The following is a 17,914-nucleotide window of genomic DNA, read 5'->3' as shown; positions in this document are numbered from 1 at the left end:
CTCACGGCATCGCTCATTCCAACAAACAGGACCAGTCACGTACCTGCTGGGGACTCGCCTGTCTGCCGAGATCCCGAGGTGCAGACAGCCATATTCTCGTAGGCTGTCCTGCTTCCTTGGACCTCAGTGTTGACATCATCGTAATCCTCTGCAAGCAAATTGAACTTCTGTCAGTGTTCCGGATATCGGTGGTATCTCATTTATATTTTGTATTCATTCACGGGATGTGGGCGTCGCTGGCGAGGCCGGCATTTATTGCCCATCCCTAATTGCCCCTTGAGAAGGTGGTGGTGAGCCGCCTTCTTGAACCGCTGCAGTCCGTGTGGTGAAGGTTCTCCCACAGTGCCGTTAGGGAGTTGCAGGATTTTGACCCAGCGCCGGTGGTGAAGGGAGTGAATGTTTAGGGTGGTGGATGGGGTGCCAATCAAGCGGGCTGCTTTGTCCTGGATGGTGTCGAGCTTCTTGAGTGTTGTTGGAGCTGCACTCATCCAGGCAAGTGGAGAGTATTCCATCACACTCCTGACTCGTGCCTTGTAGATGGTGGAAAGGCTTTGGGGAGTCAGGAAGTGAGTCACTCGCCACAGAATATCCAGCCTCTGACCTGCTCTTGTAGCCACTGTATTTATATGGCTGGTCCAGTTAAGTTTCTGGTCAATGGGGACCCCCAGAATGTTGATGGTGGGGGATTCGGCGATGGTAATGCCGTTGAATGTCAAGGGGAGGTGGTTAGACTCTCTCTCATCAATAAACATTCCATGATACATCGCATTAAACCCCCTGTAGACCAGCCCTGGGAGTGTTTGATGGGACAGTGTAGAGGGAGCATTACTCTGTATCTAACCCGTGCTGTATCTGCCCTGGGAGTGTTTGATGGGACAGTGTAGAGGGAGCTTTACTCTGTATCTAACCCGTGTTATACCTGCCCTGGGAATGTTGATGGGACAGTGTAGAGGGAGCTTTACTCTGTATCTAACCTGTGCTGTACCTGCCCTGGGAATGTTTGATGGGACAGTGTAGAGGGAGCTTTACTCTGTATCTAACCCGTGTTATACCTGCCCTGGGAGTGTTTGACGGGACAGTGTAGAGGGAGCTTTACTCTGTATCTAACACGTGCTGTACCTGCCCTGGGAGTGTTTGATGGGACAGTGTAGAGGGAGCATTACTCTGTATCTAACCTTGTACCTGCCCTGGGAGTGTTTGATGGGACAGTGTAGAGGGAGCTTTACTCTGTATCTAACCAGTGCTGTACCTGTTGCATTAGAAAAATACAAGAAACAGCAGCAATTGATTATATGTGTGAGATACTTACTGCGTCTCTCAATTACCAACTGAGACCAGTTCCTTACCTGTTTTGCATACACTTGTCGGTGTAGATCCTGAGACACAGAAAGAGATATTCTCGTAACTCCCTAGTCTTGTTTTAGCTTCAGTTTGAACATTTTCGTAATCCCCTTTAAACAAATTGTACTGGAGTCAATGCCCTGGGTTCCTGGTGAGATCACATCAGTTACCAGCTCATTCATTAATATTACTCGTTGGGAGTCACGTCCTTTCGTTAAAATCATAGTATCTTACAGCAGGAGGCCATTCAGCCCATCATGTCTGCTGAGAAATGAGCCCTCAGTCTAATCCCACTTTCCAGCTCTTGGTCCGTGGCCCTGTAGGTTACGGCTCTTCAGGCGCACAACCAGATATTTTTTTAATGAGTTGAGGGTTTCTGCCTCTCCCACCCTCTCAGGCAGTGAGTTCCAGACCCCCACCACCCTCTGGGTGAAAATTTTTTTCCTCAGCTCCCCTCTAATCCTTCCACCAATCACTTTAAATCTATGCCCCCTGGTTATTGACCTCTCCGCTAAGGGAAATAGGTCCTTCCTATCCACTCTATCTCGGCCCCTCATAATTTTATACACCTCAATTAAATCTCCCCTCAGCCTCCTCTGTTCCAAAGAAAACAACCCCAGCCTATCCAATCTTTCCCCATAGCTAAAATTCTCCAGTCCCGGCAACATCCTCGTAAATCTCCTCTGTACCCTCTCTAGTGCAATCACATCCTTCCTGTAATGTGGTGACCAGAACTGTACACAGTACTCAAGCTGTGACCTAACTAGTGTTTTATACAGTTCCAGCATAACCTCCCTGCTCTTATATTCTGTGCCTCGGCTAATAAAGGAAAGTATCCCATATGCCTTCTTAACCACCTTATCTACCTGTCCTGCTACCTTCAGGGATCTGTGGACATGCACTCCAAGGTCCCTCACCTCCTCTACACCTCTCAGTATCCTCCCATTTATTGTGTACTCCCTTGCCTTGTTTGCCCTCCCCAAATGCATTACCTCACACTTCTCCGGATTGAACTCCATTTGCCACTTTTCTGCCCACCTGATCAGTCCATTGATATCTTCCTGCAGTCTACAGCTTTCCTCCTCACTATCAACCACACGGCCTATCTTTGTGTCATCCGCACATTTCTTAATCACGCCCCCTACGTTTAAGTCCAAATCGTTAACATATACCAGAAAAAGCAAGGGACCCAGTACCGAGCCTTGCAGAACCCCACTGGAAACAGCCTTCCAGTTGCAAAAACACCCATCAACCATTACCCTTTGCTTCCTGCCACTGAGCCAATTTTGGATCCAATTGGCCACATTCCCTTGGATCCCATGGGCTTTTACTTTTTTGACCCTCCTGCCACTGGAAACAGTTTCTCCTAATTTACTCTATCAAAACCTCTTATAATTTTGAACACCTCGATTAAAATTTCCCCCTTAACCTTCTCTGCTCTAAGGAGAACAATCCCAGCTTCTCCAGTCTCTCCACATAACTGAAGTCCCTCATCCCTGGGACCATTCTGGTAAATCTCCTCTGCACCCTCTCCAAGGCCTTGACATTCTCCCAATCCCCGGCCTATCCCTTTACTTTTCCCCCTCCCCTCCTGTCCCGCAGAGAATGACCATTGCTCGATGATAGTTTCAGGGGTAAGGTCCACTCCCCACGGCCTCACTCCCATCGTCATTCATCACCTCCGAGATCGGACAGTGATGGGTGGAAATTTGACACCGAGCCGCATAAGGAGATATTAGGACAGGTGACCAAAAGCTTGGTCAAAGAGGTAGGTTTTAAGGAGCGTCTTAAAGGAGGAGAGAGAGGCGGAGAGGTTTAGGGAGGGAATTCCAGAGCTTAGGGCCCAGGCAGCTGAAGGCACGGCCGCCAATGGTGGAGTGAATAAAATCGGGAGCGCGCAAGAGGCCAGAATTGGAGGAGCGCAGAGATCTCGGAGGGTTAGAGGAGGTTACAGAGATAGGGAGGGGGCGTGAGGAGGGATTTGAACACGAGGATGAGGATTTTAAAATCGACGGGTTCCCGGACTGGGAGCCAATGTAGATCAGCGAGCACAGGGGGTGATGGACAAGAGGCCAGAATTGGAGGAGCGTACCTCGTCATGTCACATTCAATCTTGATAAGCCAGTTTACACGACAGTTCGCAAAAATAAAACCAACACCCGGAGTTCAATGTTTCAGTGAGAAACTCACGGCATCGCTCATTCCAACAAACAGGACCAGTCACGTACCTGCTGGGGACTCGCCTGTCTGCCGAGATCCCGAGGTGCAGACAGCCATATTCTCGTAGGCTGTCCTGCTTTACTCTGTATCTAAACCCCTGAACCTGCCCTGGGAGTGTTTGATGGGACAGTGTAGAGGGAGCTTTACTCTGTATCTAAACCCCTGAACCTGCCCTGGGAGTGTTTGATGGGACAGTGCAGAGGGAGCTTTACTCTGTATCTAACCCGTGCTGTACCTGTTGCATTAGAATAATACAAGATACAGCAGCAATTGATTATATGTGTGAGATACTTACTGCGTCTCTCAATTACCAACTGAGACCAGTTCCTTACCTGTTTTGCGTACACTTGTCGGTGTCGATCCTGAGACACAGAAAGAGATATTCTCGTAACTCCCTAGTCTTGTTTTAGCTTCAGTTTGAACATTTTCGTAATCCCCTTTAAACAAATTGTACTGGAGTCAATGCCCTGGGTTCCTGGTTAGATCACATCAGTTACCAGCTCATTCATTAATATTACTCTTTGGGAGTCACGTCCTTTAGTTAAAATCATAGCATCTTACAGCAGGTGGCATTTCGGCCCATCGTGCCTGTGCTGGCTCTTTGAAAGAGCTATCCAATTAGTCCCACTCCCCCCTGCTCTTTCCCCAGAGCCCTGCAACATTTTTCCCTTCAAGAATTGATCCAATTCCCCTTTTGAAAGTTATAATTGAATCTTTTTTATTATTCGTTCATGGGATGTGGGCGTCGCTGGCGAGGCCGGCATTTATTGCCCATCCCTAATTGCCCCTTGAGAAGGTGGTGGTGAGCCGCCTTCTTGAACCGCTGCACTGTGGGAGAACCGTCACCACACGGACTGCAGCGGTTCAAGAAGGCGGCTCACCACCACCTTCTCGAGGGCAATTAGGGATGGGCAATAAATGCCGGCCTCGCCAGCGACGCCCACATCCCGTGAACGAATAAAAAAAAAAAAAAAAAGTCCGTGTGGTGACGGTTCTCCCACAGTGCTGTTAGGAAGGGAGTTCCAGGATTTTGACCCAGCGACGATGAAGGAACGGCCGATATATTTCCAAGTCGGGATGGTGTGTGACTTGGAGGGGAACGTGCAGGTGGTGTTGTTCCCATGTGCCTGCTGCTCTTGTCCTTCTAGGTGGTAGAGGTCGCGGGTTTGGGAGGTGCTGTCGAAGAAGCCTTGGCGAGTTGCTGCAGTGCATCCTGTGGATGGTACACACTGCAGCCACGGTGCGCCAGTGGTGAAGGGAGTGAATGTTTAGGGTGGTGGATGGGGTGCCAATCAAGCGGGCTGCTTTGTCCTGGATGGTGTCGAGCTTCTTGGGTGTGATAAATTATAAGATAATCTGTTTTAGTGACAATCCCCATCGACTTTCAAACTATCATTGTATCTACAGCACATTTGCTTAGTATCATAGTAGGTACTGTACAGGATGAGGCCATTCGGCCCATCGTGCTGGTGCCGGCTCTTTGAAAGAGCTATCCAATTAGTCCCACTCCCCCCTGCTCATTCCCCAGAGCCCCTGTAAATTTTTCCCTTCAAGTATTTATCCAATTCCCCTTTTGAAAGTTATTATTGAATCTGCTCCCACCGCCCTTTCAGGCAGCGCATTCCAGATCAGAACAACTCGCTGCGTAAAAAAACATTCTCCTCATCTCCCCCTCTGGTTCTTTTACCTTAAATCTGTGTCCTCTGGTTCCCGACCCTCCTGCCACTGGAAACAGTTTCTCCTTATTTACTCTCTCAAAACCCCTCATGATTTTGAACACCTCGATTAAATCTCCCCTTAACCTTCTCTGCTCTGAGGAGAACAATCCCAGCTTCTCCAGTCTCTCCACGTAACTGAAGTCCCTCATCCCTGGGACCATTCTGGTAAATCTCCTCTGCACCCTCTCCAAGGCTTGGCTCAGACCCATTCTCCCACTCCCCGGCCTAACTCTTTATTTTTCCCCTCCTCACTCGGAGAGAGTGACCGTTGCTGGGTGACGGTTTCTGGGGTAACGTCCACTCCCCACGGCCTCGCTCCCATCGTCATTCATCACCTCCGAGGCTGGACAGTGACGGGTGTAATGTGACACCGAGCCACATCAGGAGATATTAGGACAGGTGACCAAAAGCTTGGTCAAAGAGGTAGGTTTTAAGGAGCGTCTTAAAGGAGGAGAGAGAGAGGCGGAGAGGTTTAGGGAGGGAATTCCAGAGCTTAGGGCCCAGGCAGCTGAAGGCACGGCCGCCAATGGTGGAGCGATGGGAATCGGGAGATGCGCAAGAGGCCAGAATTGGAGGAGCGCAGAGATCTCGGAGGGTCGTAGGGGCTGGTGGAGGTTACAGAGATAGGGAGGTGGGCGAGGAGGGATTTAAACAGGAGGATGAGAATTTTAAAAGCAAGGCATTCCCGGTCCAGGAACCAATGTAAGTCAGCGAGCACAGGGGGCGAGGGGTGAACGGGACTTGGTGCGAGTTAGGATACAGGATGTATCAGTAAGGGGCCATTGGATTAGCAGAGGATTCCTGGCTGCACTCCAGTGTGTTCAGGCCAATTGTGTCACCCCTACCTCCCAGCTCCAGCTGAGATCAGCTAACTCAGATAGATTTTTGTTGGGTAAGGGCATTAAGGGTTACAGAAGCAAGGCGGGTTGATGAGTTAAGATACAGATCAGCCATGATCTATTTGAATGGCGGAACAGGCTCGAGGGGCTGAATGGCCTCCTCCTGTTCCTATATAACAGGCTGGAGGGGCTGAATGGCCTCCTCCTGTTCCTATATAACAGGCTGGAGGGGCTGAATGGCCTCCTCCTGTTCCTATGTTCCCAACTCAGCACAGGCTGAGCCCTTCCTGCCCTGTGAGCCTCAGTACCACAGCGGGTGGGGCATTTAATCACTGAGGCACTGGGTGAGGTCAATTAAAACATTTGAAACTCCTGTTCAGGGGTGGGTTTGGGACAGGTGGCGGGGGGGCGGGTGAAAGTGCCCAGTGGGGTGGAGATGGGCAGGGGGAATATGCCCCGGGGTCTCACTGGATGGCGTCCAGCTACCCAGGAATAACACGCACAAACTCGCTACGAGACATTTGGAGGCGGAGGAGAGGGTCTGTGTCAGGCCCCTGCCCCTGCTCCTCGTCGCGGTGTCCACCACCGCACGAGAGCAGTTACTCTCACTCTGCTTTCCATCCGATGGCAAACTCCAGGTACCTGCAGCTTCAGTCATCACATCCACATCGTCGTCGTTAATCTTCACCTCCTTCTCAGGGGAGACAGGGTGTGAGGCTGAGAGAGGAAAAGAGAGAGGAGTCAGTTCAGGTCCTGGTACAGTCTCTATCTCTGTAACCTCCTCCAGCCCCACACCCCTCCCTATCTCTGCAACCTCCTCCAGCCCCACGCCCCTCCCTATCTCTGTAACCTCCCCCAGCCCCACACCCCTCCCTATCTCTGCAACCTCCTCCAGCCCCACACCCCTCCCTATCTCTGTCACCTCCTCCAGCCCCACACCCCTCCCTATCTCTGCAACCTCCTCCAGCCCCACACCCCTCCCTATCTCTGTCACCTCCTCCAGCCCCACACCCCTCCCTATCTCTGCAACCTCCTCCAGCCCCACACCCCTCCCTATCCCTGTAACCTCCTCCAGCCCCACACCCCTCCCTATCTCTGCAACCTCCTCCAGCCCCACACCCCTCCCTATCTCTGTAAACTCCTCCAGCCCCACACCCCTCCCTATCTCTGCAACCTCCTCCAGCCCCACACCCCTCCCTATCTCTGTCACCTCCTCCAGCCCCACACCCCTCCCTATCTCTGTAACCTCCTCCAGCCCCACACCCCTCCCTATCTCTGTAACCTCCTCCAGCCCCACACCCCTCCCTATCCCTGTAACCACCTCCAGCCCCTCACCCCTCCCTATCTCTGTCACCTCCTCCAGCCCCACACCCCTCCCTATCTCTGTAACCTCCTCCAGCCCCACACCCCTCCCTATCTCTGTAACCTCCTCCAGCCCCACACCCCTCCCTATCCCTGTAACCTCCTCCAGCCCCACACCCCTCCCTATCCCTGTAACCTCCTCCAGCCACACACCCCTCGCTATCTCTGTCACCTCCTCCAGCCACACACCCCTCGCTATCTCTGTAACCTCCTCCAGCCCCACACCCCTCCCTATCTCTGTAACCTCCTCCAGCCCCACACCCCTCCCTATCTCTGTCACCTCCTCCAGCCCCACACCCCTCCCTCCCTATCTCTGTAACCTCCTCCAGCCCCACACCCCTCCCTATCTCTGTCACCTCCTCCAGCCCCACACCCCTCCCTCCCTATCTCTGTAACCTCCTCCAGCCCCACACCCCTCCCTATCTCTGTCACCTCCTCCAGCCCCTCACCCCTCCCTATCTCTGTAACCTCCTCCAGACCCCCACCCCTCCCTATCTCTGTAACCTCCTCCAGCCCCTACAACCCCCCGAGATCTCTGCGCTCCTCCAATTCTGGCCTCTTGCGCATCCCAGATTTCCATCGCTCCACCATTGGCGGCCGTGCCTTCAGCTGCCTGGGCCCTAAGCTCTGGAATTCCCTCCCAAAACCTCTCCACCTCTCTCTCTCCTCCTTTAAGACGCTCCTTAAAACCTCCCTCTTTGACCAGGCTTTTGGTCACCTGTCCTAATATCTCCTTATGTGGCTCAGTGTCAAATTCTGTCTGATTTACGTTCCTGTGAAGCACTCTGGGACACTGATAAACTCGATAACTAACCTTCACTTGGTGAAGTGACATCACCCACATCATCGTAATTATCCTTTCCCGCCTTGTCTGTGGGATCACCGCTGATTCCTGCAATTCATCACCAACCATGAAATGTAAAGGAAACTCTGCGATTCAGTAATTACCAGTTATTAAATACACACGATCTTTAACAATCAACACACAATAAGCTGTTAGCTGCGATACGAAAAGTCTCAGTCAGCCAGGTAAACGAAACTTTCAAGGAGCATCTTCAAACTGGGTTTCTCCGAACAGTTGGGACTTATAGTCTGGAAGGAGTAGGCTGAGAGGGACTGTCACTCCCGGGGCTCAGCAATAGAATGAGCTGCTGTCCCGTCAAACACTCCCAGGGCAGGTACAGGGTTAGATACAGAGTAAAGCTCCCTCTACACTGTCCCATCAAACACTCCCAGGGTCAGGTACAGGGTTAGATACAGAGTAAAGCTCCCTCTGCACTGTCCCATCAAACACTCCCAGGGCAGGTACAGGGTTAGATACAGAGTAAAGCTCCCTCTACACTGTCCCATCAAACACTCCCAGGGCAGGTACAGGGTTAGATACAGAGTAAAGCTCCCTCTACACTGTCCCATCAAACACTCCCAGGGCAGGTACAGCACGGGTTAGATACAGAGTAAAGCTCCCTCTACACTGTCCCGTCAAACACTCCCAGGGCAGGTACAGGGTTAGATACAGAGTAAAGCTTCCTCTACACTGTCCCATCAAACACTCCCAGGGCAGGTACAGGGTTAGATACAGAGTAAAGCTCCCTCTACACTGTCCCATCAAACACTCCCAGGGCAGGTACAGCACGGGTTAGATACAGAGTAAAGCTCCCTCTACACTGTCCCATCAAACACTCCCAGGGTAGGTACAGGGTTAGATACAGAGTAAAGCTCCCTCTACACTGTCCCGTCAAACACTCCCAGGGCAGGTACAGGGTTAGATACAGGGTGAAGCTCCCTCTACACTGTCCCATCAAACACTCCCAGGGTCGGTACAGGGTTAGATACAGGGTGAAGCTCCCTCTAGACTCGCCCTGTGTTAGATTTTTCCATTTCTCACACCAACTCTCTGGGAGACTGACAATTTATTCGGAGTTTGGACCGGTAACGGGCCCTTCTCACCAAGACCTGGATCGAGACTGACACATGACCATTTCCGGTCCCGCCTTGAAAGGAGATGGGGTTGATTAAACCCGGATCAAATGCCTTACGTTAAATACAACAAATGTACGTCACAGGTGTTAATCTCCGTCAAGCTCACAATGCCGGTAGAGTAGAGGTGACAGGTCAGGGTTCCTTGTGCCACCCATTCCATTTCAAAACCCAGTAGCTTTTCGTGAATGAACGAAGGGTCACTCATTACCTGCTGTAGCCCCCAGCTCATCCGTCACATCCACGTCATCGTAGTACTCCTTCGCGCCTCCTGCAGGCAGACAAAGGGTACAGCGTTCTCGTGTTGGTCAGTGGAATTATTGGACCCGCCCCCGACACAATCTCCAACACAGACCCGCTCAGGTATCAGTCTCACCTCCCAGCTCCGCCAGCTCAATATAGTCTGACATCTTCCCTTTACCATCGACATCGTCATAGCATTCCGCCTGCTCGCCGGAGGCACCTGTAGGGAATGTGATAACACTGGGAGTTAGGCTATTGTCCCTACAGGGAGCTATGAACTCCCTCTCTCCCCTCTCCATTAATCCCCATGGAACACTCTCCACCTCTCCATTAATCCCCATGTAACTCTCTCTCTCTCCATTAATCCCCATGTAACTCTCTCACTCCATTAATCCTCATGTAACTCACTCTCTCTCTCCATTAATCCTCATGTAACTCTCTCTCTCTCCATTAATCCCCATGTAACTCACTCTCTCTCCATTAATCCCCATGTAACTCTCTCACTCCATTAATCCTCATGTAACTCTCTCTCTCTCCATTAATCCCCATGTAACTCTCTCTCTCTCCATTAATCCTCATGTAACTCTCTCTCTCTCCATTAATCCTCATGTAACTCTCTCTCTCTCCATTAATCCCCATGTAACTCTCTCTCTCTCCATTAATCCTCATGTAACTCTCTCTCTCTCCATTAATCCCCATGTAACTCTCTCTCTCCATTAATCCCCATGTAACTCTCTCTTTCTCTCTCCATTAATCCCCATGTAACTCTCTCACTCCATTAATCCTCATGTAACTCTCTCTCTCTCCATTAATCCCCATGTAACTCTCTCTCTCTCTCTCCATTAATCCCCATGTAACTCTCTCTCTCTCCATTAATCCTCATGTAACTCTCTCTCTCTCCATTAATCCCCATGTAACTCTCTCTCTCTCCATTAATCCTCATGTAACTCTCTCTCTCTCTCTCCATTAATCCCCACGTAACTCTCTCTTTCTCCATTAATCCTCATGTAACTCTCTCTCTCTCTCTCCATTAATCCCCATGTAACTCTCTCTCTCTCTCTCCATTAATCCCCATGTAACTCTCTCTCTCTCTCTCCATTAATCCCCACGTAACTCTCTCTCTCTCTCCATTAATCCCCATGTAACTGTCTCTCTCTCTCTCTATTAATCCCCATGTAACTCTCTCTCCCTCTCTCCATTAAACCTCATGTAACTCTCTCTCTCCATTAATCCCCATGTAACTCTCTCTCTCTCTCCATTAATCCCCATGTAACTCTCTCTCTCTCCATTAATCCCCATGTAACTCTCTCTCTTTCTCTCCATTAATCCCCATGTAACTCTCTCTCTCTCCATTAATCCCCATGTAACTCTCTCTCTCTCCATTAATCCCCATGTAACTCTCTCTCTCTCTCCATTAATCCCCATGTAACTCTCTCGCTCTCTCTCCATTAATCCCCATGTAACTCTCTCTCTCTCTCTCTCTGTCTATTAATCCCCATGTAACTCCCTCTCTCTCTCTCTCTCTATTAATCCCCATGTAACTCTCTCTCTCTCTCTCACCATTAATCCCCATGTAACTCTCTCCCTCTCTCTCTCCATTAATCCCCATGTAACTCTCTCTCTCTCCATTAATCCCCATGTAACTCTCTCTCTCTCTCTCCATTAATCCCCATGTAACTCTCTCTCTCCATTAATCCCCATGTAACTCTCTCTCTCTCTCCATTAATCCCCATGTAACTCTCTCTCTCTCCATTAATCCCCATGTAACTCTCTCTCTTTCTCTCCATTAATCCCCATGTAACTCTCTCTCTCTCCATTAATCCCCATGTAACTCTCTCTCTCTCCCTCCATTAATCCCCATGTAACTCTCTCTCTCTCTCCATTAATCCCCATGTAACTCTCTCTCTCTCTCCATTAATCCCCTTGTAACTCTCTCTCTCTCTCTCTCTATTAATCCCCATGTAACTCTCTCTCTCTCACCATTAATCCCCATGTAACTCTCTCCCTCTCTCTCTCCATTAATCCCCATGTAACTCTCTCTCTCTCCATTAATCCCCATGTAACTCTCTCTCTCTCTCTCCATTAATCCCCATGTAACTCTCTCTCTCTCCATTAATCCCCATGTAACTCTCTCTCTCTCTCCATTAATCCCCATGTATCTCTCTCACTCCATTAATCCCCATGTAACTCTCTCTCTCTCTCCATTAATCCCCATGTAACTCTCTCTCTCCATTAATCCCCATGTAACTCTCTCTCTCTCTCTCCATTAATCTCCATGTAACTCTCTCTCTCCATTAATCCCCATGTAACTCTCTCTCTCTCCATTAATCCCCATATAACTCTCTCTCTCTCCATTAATCCCCATGTAACTCTCTCTCTCTCTCTCCATTAATCCCCATGTAACTCTCTCTCTCTCTCTCCATTAATCCCCATGTAACTCTCTCTCTCTCTCTCTCTCTCCATTAATCCCCATGTAACTCTCTCTCTCTCTCCATTAATCCCTTTCGAAAATGTTTCCCTGGGTTGATTTCACACTCACCTTTGTCATCACTTGCCACATCATCGTAATTTGCTGTAAAATTAAATGAGAACATTTCAACCCACAGAAATAATTTACTCAGTACGAATTCGTAAAAGGAAATCTGATCGAGTCTCGAGGCCGTTTACATCGAGTTACATGGAAAATACAGCACGGAAACAGGCCATTCGGCCCAACTGGTCTATCCCGGTGTTTATGCTCCACACGAGCCTCCTCCCTCCCTACTCCATCTCACCCTATCACCATATCCTTCTATTCCTTTCTCCCTCATGTGTTTATCCAGCTTCCCCTTAAATCCATCTATACTATTCACCTCAACTACTCCTTGTGGGAGCGAGTTCCACATTCTCACCACTCTCTGGGTAAAGAAGTTTCTCCTGAATTCCCTATTGGATTTATTAGTGACTATCTTAGATTCATGGCCCCCTAGTTCTGGTCTCCCCCACAAGTGGAAACATCTTCTCTACGTCTACCCTATCGAAACCCTTTCATAATCTTAAAGATCTCTATCAGGTCACCCCTCAGCCTTCATCATCACTGAAACATTCAGTGAAAGAATGAAACTGAAGGACGTGGGTGAAAAGATCCCACGGCCACTATTTGGAAAACGAGCAGGGGGGAGTTCTCCCCGGTGTCCTGGGGCCGATATTTATCCCTCAACCAACATCACTAAAAAAAACCAGATGATCGGGTCATTTATCACATCGCTGTTTGTGGGATCTTGCTGTGCGCAAATCGGCTGCCGCGTTTCCTACATTACAACAGTGACCACACTTCAAAAAAGTACTTCATTGGCTGTAAAGCAGTTTGGGACGTCCTGAGGTCGTGAAAGGCACGATAGAAATGGGAGTTCGTTCATTGTTTCTTTAATTCTTTTAAAAACTCATTCTGGGGATGTGGGTGTCGCTGGCGAGGCCGGCATTTATTGCCCATCCCTAATTGCCCTTGAGAAGGTGGTGGTGAGCCGCCTTCTTGAACCGCTGCAGTCCGTGTGGTGACGGTTCTCCCACAGTGCTGTTAGGAAGGGAGTTCCAGGATTTTGACCCAGCGACGATGAAGGAACGGCGATATATTTCCAAGTCGGGATGGTGTGTGACTTGGAGGGGAACGTGCAGGTGGTGTTGTTCCCATGTACCTGCTGCCCTTGTCCTTCTAGGTGGTAGAGGTCGCGGGTTTGGGAGGTGCTGTCGAAGAAGCCTTGGCGAGTTGCTGCAGTGCATCCTGTGGATGGTACACACTGCAGCCACTGTGCGCCGGTGGTGAAGGGAGTGAATGTTTCGGGTGGTGGATGGGGTGCCAATCAAGCCTGATACTCTGATCTGGATCCTTCAACTTGCGTTCGACACCTAATGAGATCTTTACCAACCAGCAGAGCCTCGTAAGATTACCCGTAAAACTAACACTTACCCGGGAGACCAGGGACGTCGTCAACAAGTTCTCCATCTGAGTCCACGTAATAATCAATCTTGTTGATCGATGCACTGGAGTTGGTAGCTTCTGAAATGCAGATCAAGAGAATAGTTCCGGTAAGGTTCAGAATCTTTGGTAAAAGTTACCTAACTTTGGACTTGTGGAAGGCAAAAGAAAAAGCAAACTCCGGCCTGTTCAGATAAACACAAACCGTCGACTTTTGTCTGTTGATAAAAGAAATAAAGGCAGGGAACAGAAGTAGAACAGAATAAGGTCAGGACTTCGAACACTGCAATACAGAGACGACCCCCTCCCTTTAATGGCAGTCGGAGAAAGAAAAATCTCCTTATTGAGCGTATGTCGGATTCGCCTCAAAACCGTATAAAAGAACGAACTGCGGTGTAGTTGAGAGAGGCAAAAATCGCTTCGGTGGACACTCTCGGGCTCTCCTCCAGAACAGACAGTTCAATCAACTCGCCTTCTGAACCATAATTCCACGGTTGTGAGTACTGTCTCGATCTGTTGCTTATTGCCCTTTGCAATCGAATAAAGTGCTTTGCAATCTCAGTGTCTGTGACCGTTGCCTCCGCTCAAGGTGAATTCATGGAACCGTACAGCACAGGAGGAGGCCATTCGGCCAATCGTGCAGCGCAGATTCACCAGAATGTCACCAGGGCTCCAAGGGTTAAATTATGAGGAGAGATTACACAAAGCAGGTTTGTGTTATCCGGATTGTAGAAGGTTAAGGGGGGACTTGATTGAGGCCTTTAGGGTTTTGAAAGGAATCGATAGGGTGGATGGAGAGAAACTTTTTCCGTCAGTGGGGGGAGTGCAGGACAAGGAGACAGAACCTTAAAATCAGAACCTGGCCGTTCGAGAGAGAAGCTCGGAAACACTTCTTCACGCAAAGGGTGGTAAAAGTGCGGAACTCTCTCTCACAGAAAGCACCAGATGGCAGCTCGAATAATCATTTTAAATCTGAGAGATAGCGAGAGTTTTGCTCGGAAAGGGATATGGAGACAAGGCGGGGGGATGGGGTTTGGAGACAGAGCAGCCACGATCACAGTGAGTGGCGGAACAGGCTCGAGGGGCTGAATGGTCTCCTCCTGTTCCTGCGTTCGTTGGTTAGATTTAGAGGGGCATTGCCTTCGTGCAAACTTTTATTTCTCACCAACAAACAGTGATTCAAATGCCGTTGAAATCTGCACAATCAATTGGTGCTCAAATCAGAAAGATAAATGGCGCCCAACTCTCCCTGTCCACCCAGCTCATCGAAGAGTTGGTTATTGGTGTAAAATATCCCCGGGCAGGGGTCCCTGGGTGATGACAAGGAGGTGGACCCTCGGCTGATTTCCTCCTGCTTTTGCGTGGTGTTTATATTACTGGACCGGTAATCCCGAGATTGTGAGTTCAAATCCCCGCCTCTCTCTCACCCCACCCCCTACCGGGGCGGTTTGAACATTTGAATTCAGTTTAGTAAAAAAAAAAGCTGGCGTCAGTAAGAGAGACCGCGAAGCTGTCGGATTGTCGTAAATCAAAACAGAAAGTGCTGGAAATCTTCAGCAAGTCTGGCAGCATCGCTGTGGAGAAAGAAGCAATTCTGTCCTTCTCTCCGATGGGTTTTCGTCAACTTCATCCAGTTCCGAGGACGGGTCATCGGCCTGAAACATTAGCCCTGTTTCTCTCTCCGCAGATGGGGCCAGACTTGCTGAGCGTTCCCAGCGTTTTCTGCTCCTTACTTCCGGTTTCCAGCGTTTTGCTTTTAAATAAAACCCCGGCTGCTTTCTTTCGGGAAGGGAACTGGCCCGTCCTTACCCGGTCTGGGCCTATACGTGACTCCAGTCCCCCGCACACTTCCACAAGAAGTCTTGAGGCCGTGGGCTTTCTGCTCTTCGCTTTCCGTCGATGGCGGATTTAATGCAATGTCTCTCTCTCTCCGAATCTTCCTGTACCAACAGGACTCTGCGAAGGAAGGAGGTTTACGTACCTGACACGTGGGAGATTTTGGACATTCTCTTCAAATGCCCATAGTCGATGTCTTCGTAAATTCCATACTCCCGCGAAGAGAGATTCCTCTTGCCCACTTCATCTGCAAGAACGGGGAGCGTGTCAGTACTGAGTCTCCGTGCGGAAACACACGCGGGCCGTGCTCCGTGTAAATCCCGGCCTCGCACGCAGACGATGTCTGTACCCCCCTGCTCCTGCTACAGCAAGGACGACCTGCATTTACACAGTGCCTCACACATAGAATCAGGTCTCACACAGGGGAAAAGGAGTAGGTCTCATCGAGGGAATTGGAGAGGGTCACTGGGGGGAGTTGGAGAGGGTCACTGGGGGGGGGAATTGGAGAGGGTCACTGGGGGGAGTTGGAGAGGGTCACTGGGGGGAGTTGGAGAGGGTCACTGGGGGGGGAATTGGAGAGTGTCACTGGGGGAATTGGAGAGGGTCACGGGGGGGAATTGGAGAGGGTCACTGGGGGGGAATTGGAGAGGGTCACTGGGGGGGGAATTGGAGAGCGTCACTGGGGGGGAATTGGAGAGGGTCACTGGGGGGGAATTGGAGAGTGTCACTGGGGGGAATTGGAGAGGGTCACTGGGGGGGGGGAATTGGAGAGGGTCACTGGGGGGGAATTGGAGAGTGTCACTGGGGGAATTGGAGAGGGTCACGGGGGGGAATTGGAGAGGGTCACTGGGGGAATTGGAGAGGGTCACTGGGGGGGGGAATTGGAGAGCGTCACTGGGGGGGGGAATTGGAGAGGGTCACTGGGGGGAATTGGAGAGGGTCACTGGGGGGGAATTGGAGAGTGTCACTGGGGGGGGAATTGGAGAGTGTCACTGGGGGGGAATTGGAGAGGGTCACTGGGGGAATTGGAGAGGGTCACTGGGGGGAATTGGAGAGTGTCACTGGGGGGAATTGGAGAGGGTCACTGGGGGGAATTGGAGAGGGTCACTGGGGGAATTGGAGAGGGTCACTGGGGGGGAATTGGAGAGGGTCACTGGGGGAATTGGAGAGGGTCACTGGGGGGGAGAATTGGAGAGGGTCACTGGGGGGAATTGGAGAGGGTCACTGGGGGGGGAATTGGAGAGTGTCACTGGGGGGAATTGGAGAGGGTCACTGGGGGAATTGGAGAGGGTCACTGGGGGGAATTGGAGAGGGTCACTGGGGGAATTGGAGAGGGTCACTGGGGGGAATTGGAGAGGGTCACTGGGGGGAATTGGAGAGTGTCACTGGGGGGAATTGGAGAGGGTCACTGGGGGGAATTGGAGAGTGTCACTGGGGGAATTGGAGAGGGTCACTGGGGGGAATTGGAGAGGGTCACTGGGGGGGAATTGGAGAGGGTCATTGGGGGGAATTGGAGAGGGTCACTGGGGGGAATTGGAGAGGGTCATTGGGGGGAATTGGAGAGTGTCACTGGGGGGAATTGGAGAGTGTCACTGGGGGGAATTGGAGAGGGTCACTGGGGGGAGTTGGAGAGGGTCACTGGGGGGGAATTGGAGAGGGTCATTGGGGGGAATTGGAGAGGGTCACTGGGGGGAATTGGAGAGGGTCATTGGGGGGAATTGGAGAGTGTCACTGGGGGGAATTGGAGAGTGTCACTGGGGGGAATTGGAGAGGGTCACTGGGGGGAATTGGAGAGGGTCACTGGGGGGAATTGGAGAGGGTCATTGGGGGGAATTGGAGAGTGTCACTGGGGGGAATTGGAGAGTGTCACTGGGGGGAATTGGAGAGGGTCATTGGGGGGAATTGGAGAGGGTCACTGGGGGGAATTGGAGAGGGTCACTGGGGGAATTGGAGAGGGTCACTGGGGGGGGGGGAATTGGAGAGTGTCACTGGGGGGAATTGGAGAGGGTCACTGGGGGAATTGGAGAGGGTCACTGGGGGGGGGGGAATTGGAGAGTGTCACTGGGGGGAATTGGAGAGGGTCACTGGGGGGAATTGGAGAATGTCACTGGGGGGAATTGGAGAGTGTCACTGGGGGGAATTGGAGAGTGTCACTGGGGGAATTGGAGAGTGTCACTGGGGGGAATTGGAGAGGGTCACTGGGGGGAGTTGGAGAGGGTCACTGGGGGGAGTTGGAGAGGGTCACTGGGGGGGAATTGGAGAGGGTCACTGGGGGGAATTGGAGAGGGTCATTGGGGGGAATTGGAGAGTGTCACTGGGGGGAATTGGAGAGGGTCATTGGGGGGAATTGGAGAGGGTCACTGGGGGGAATTGGAGAGGGTCACTGGGGGGGAATTGGAGAGTGTCACTGGGGGGAATTGGAG

At 51.0% G+C, this 17,914-nt stretch overlaps 2 protein-coding genes across 9 annotated transcripts in view; both read right to left on the bottom strand.

Annotated features, from left to right (window-relative positions):
- LOC137306239 (scavenger receptor cysteine-rich type 1 protein M130-like) overlaps positions 1-17,914 on the bottom strand; it is a 55,387-nt gene that overhangs the window by 5,159 nt on the left and 32,314 nt on the right. For 3 of the 7 annotated variants that reach the window (XM_067975371.1, XM_067975372.1, XM_067975370.1), the window contains exons 9-18: positions 15,637-15,738; positions 13,647-13,736; positions 12,240-12,272; positions 9,834-9,920; positions 9,669-9,728; positions 8,295-8,372; positions 6,761-6,835; positions 3,894-3,998; positions 1,347-1,451; positions 44-148 (exon numbers count right to left, since the gene is read on the bottom strand). In XM_067975371.1, coding sequence (XP_067831472.1) covers positions 44-148; positions 1,347-1,451; positions 3,894-3,998; positions 6,761-6,835; positions 8,295-8,372; positions 9,669-9,728; positions 9,834-9,920; positions 12,240-12,272; positions 13,647-13,736; positions 15,637-15,738 — 840 coding nt within the window. The remainder of the gene's footprint in view (positions 1-43; positions 149-1,346; positions 1,452-3,893; positions 3,999-6,760; positions 6,836-8,294; positions 8,373-9,668; positions 9,729-9,833; positions 9,921-12,239; positions 12,273-13,646; positions 13,737-15,636; positions 15,739-17,914) is intronic. The other 4 variants (XM_067975376.1, XM_067975374.1, XM_067975373.1 and 1 more) reach the window with 4 other exon arrangements.
- Positions 1-17,914, bottom strand: part of LOC137306238 (von Willebrand factor A domain-containing protein 7-like) — a 141,658-nt gene that overhangs the window by 103,220 nt on the left and 20,524 nt on the right. The gene's annotated exons all lie outside the window — the stretch shown is intronic.

This window comes from Heptranchias perlo, chromosome 42, assembly GCF_035084215.1.
Source record: "Heptranchias perlo isolate sHepPer1 chromosome 42, sHepPer1.hap1, whole genome shotgun sequence".
NCBI classification, from domain to species: domain Eukaryota; kingdom Metazoa; phylum Chordata; class Chondrichthyes; order Hexanchiformes; family Hexanchidae; genus Heptranchias; species Heptranchias perlo.
This window is presented reverse-complemented; position numbering and strand designations above follow the sequence as displayed.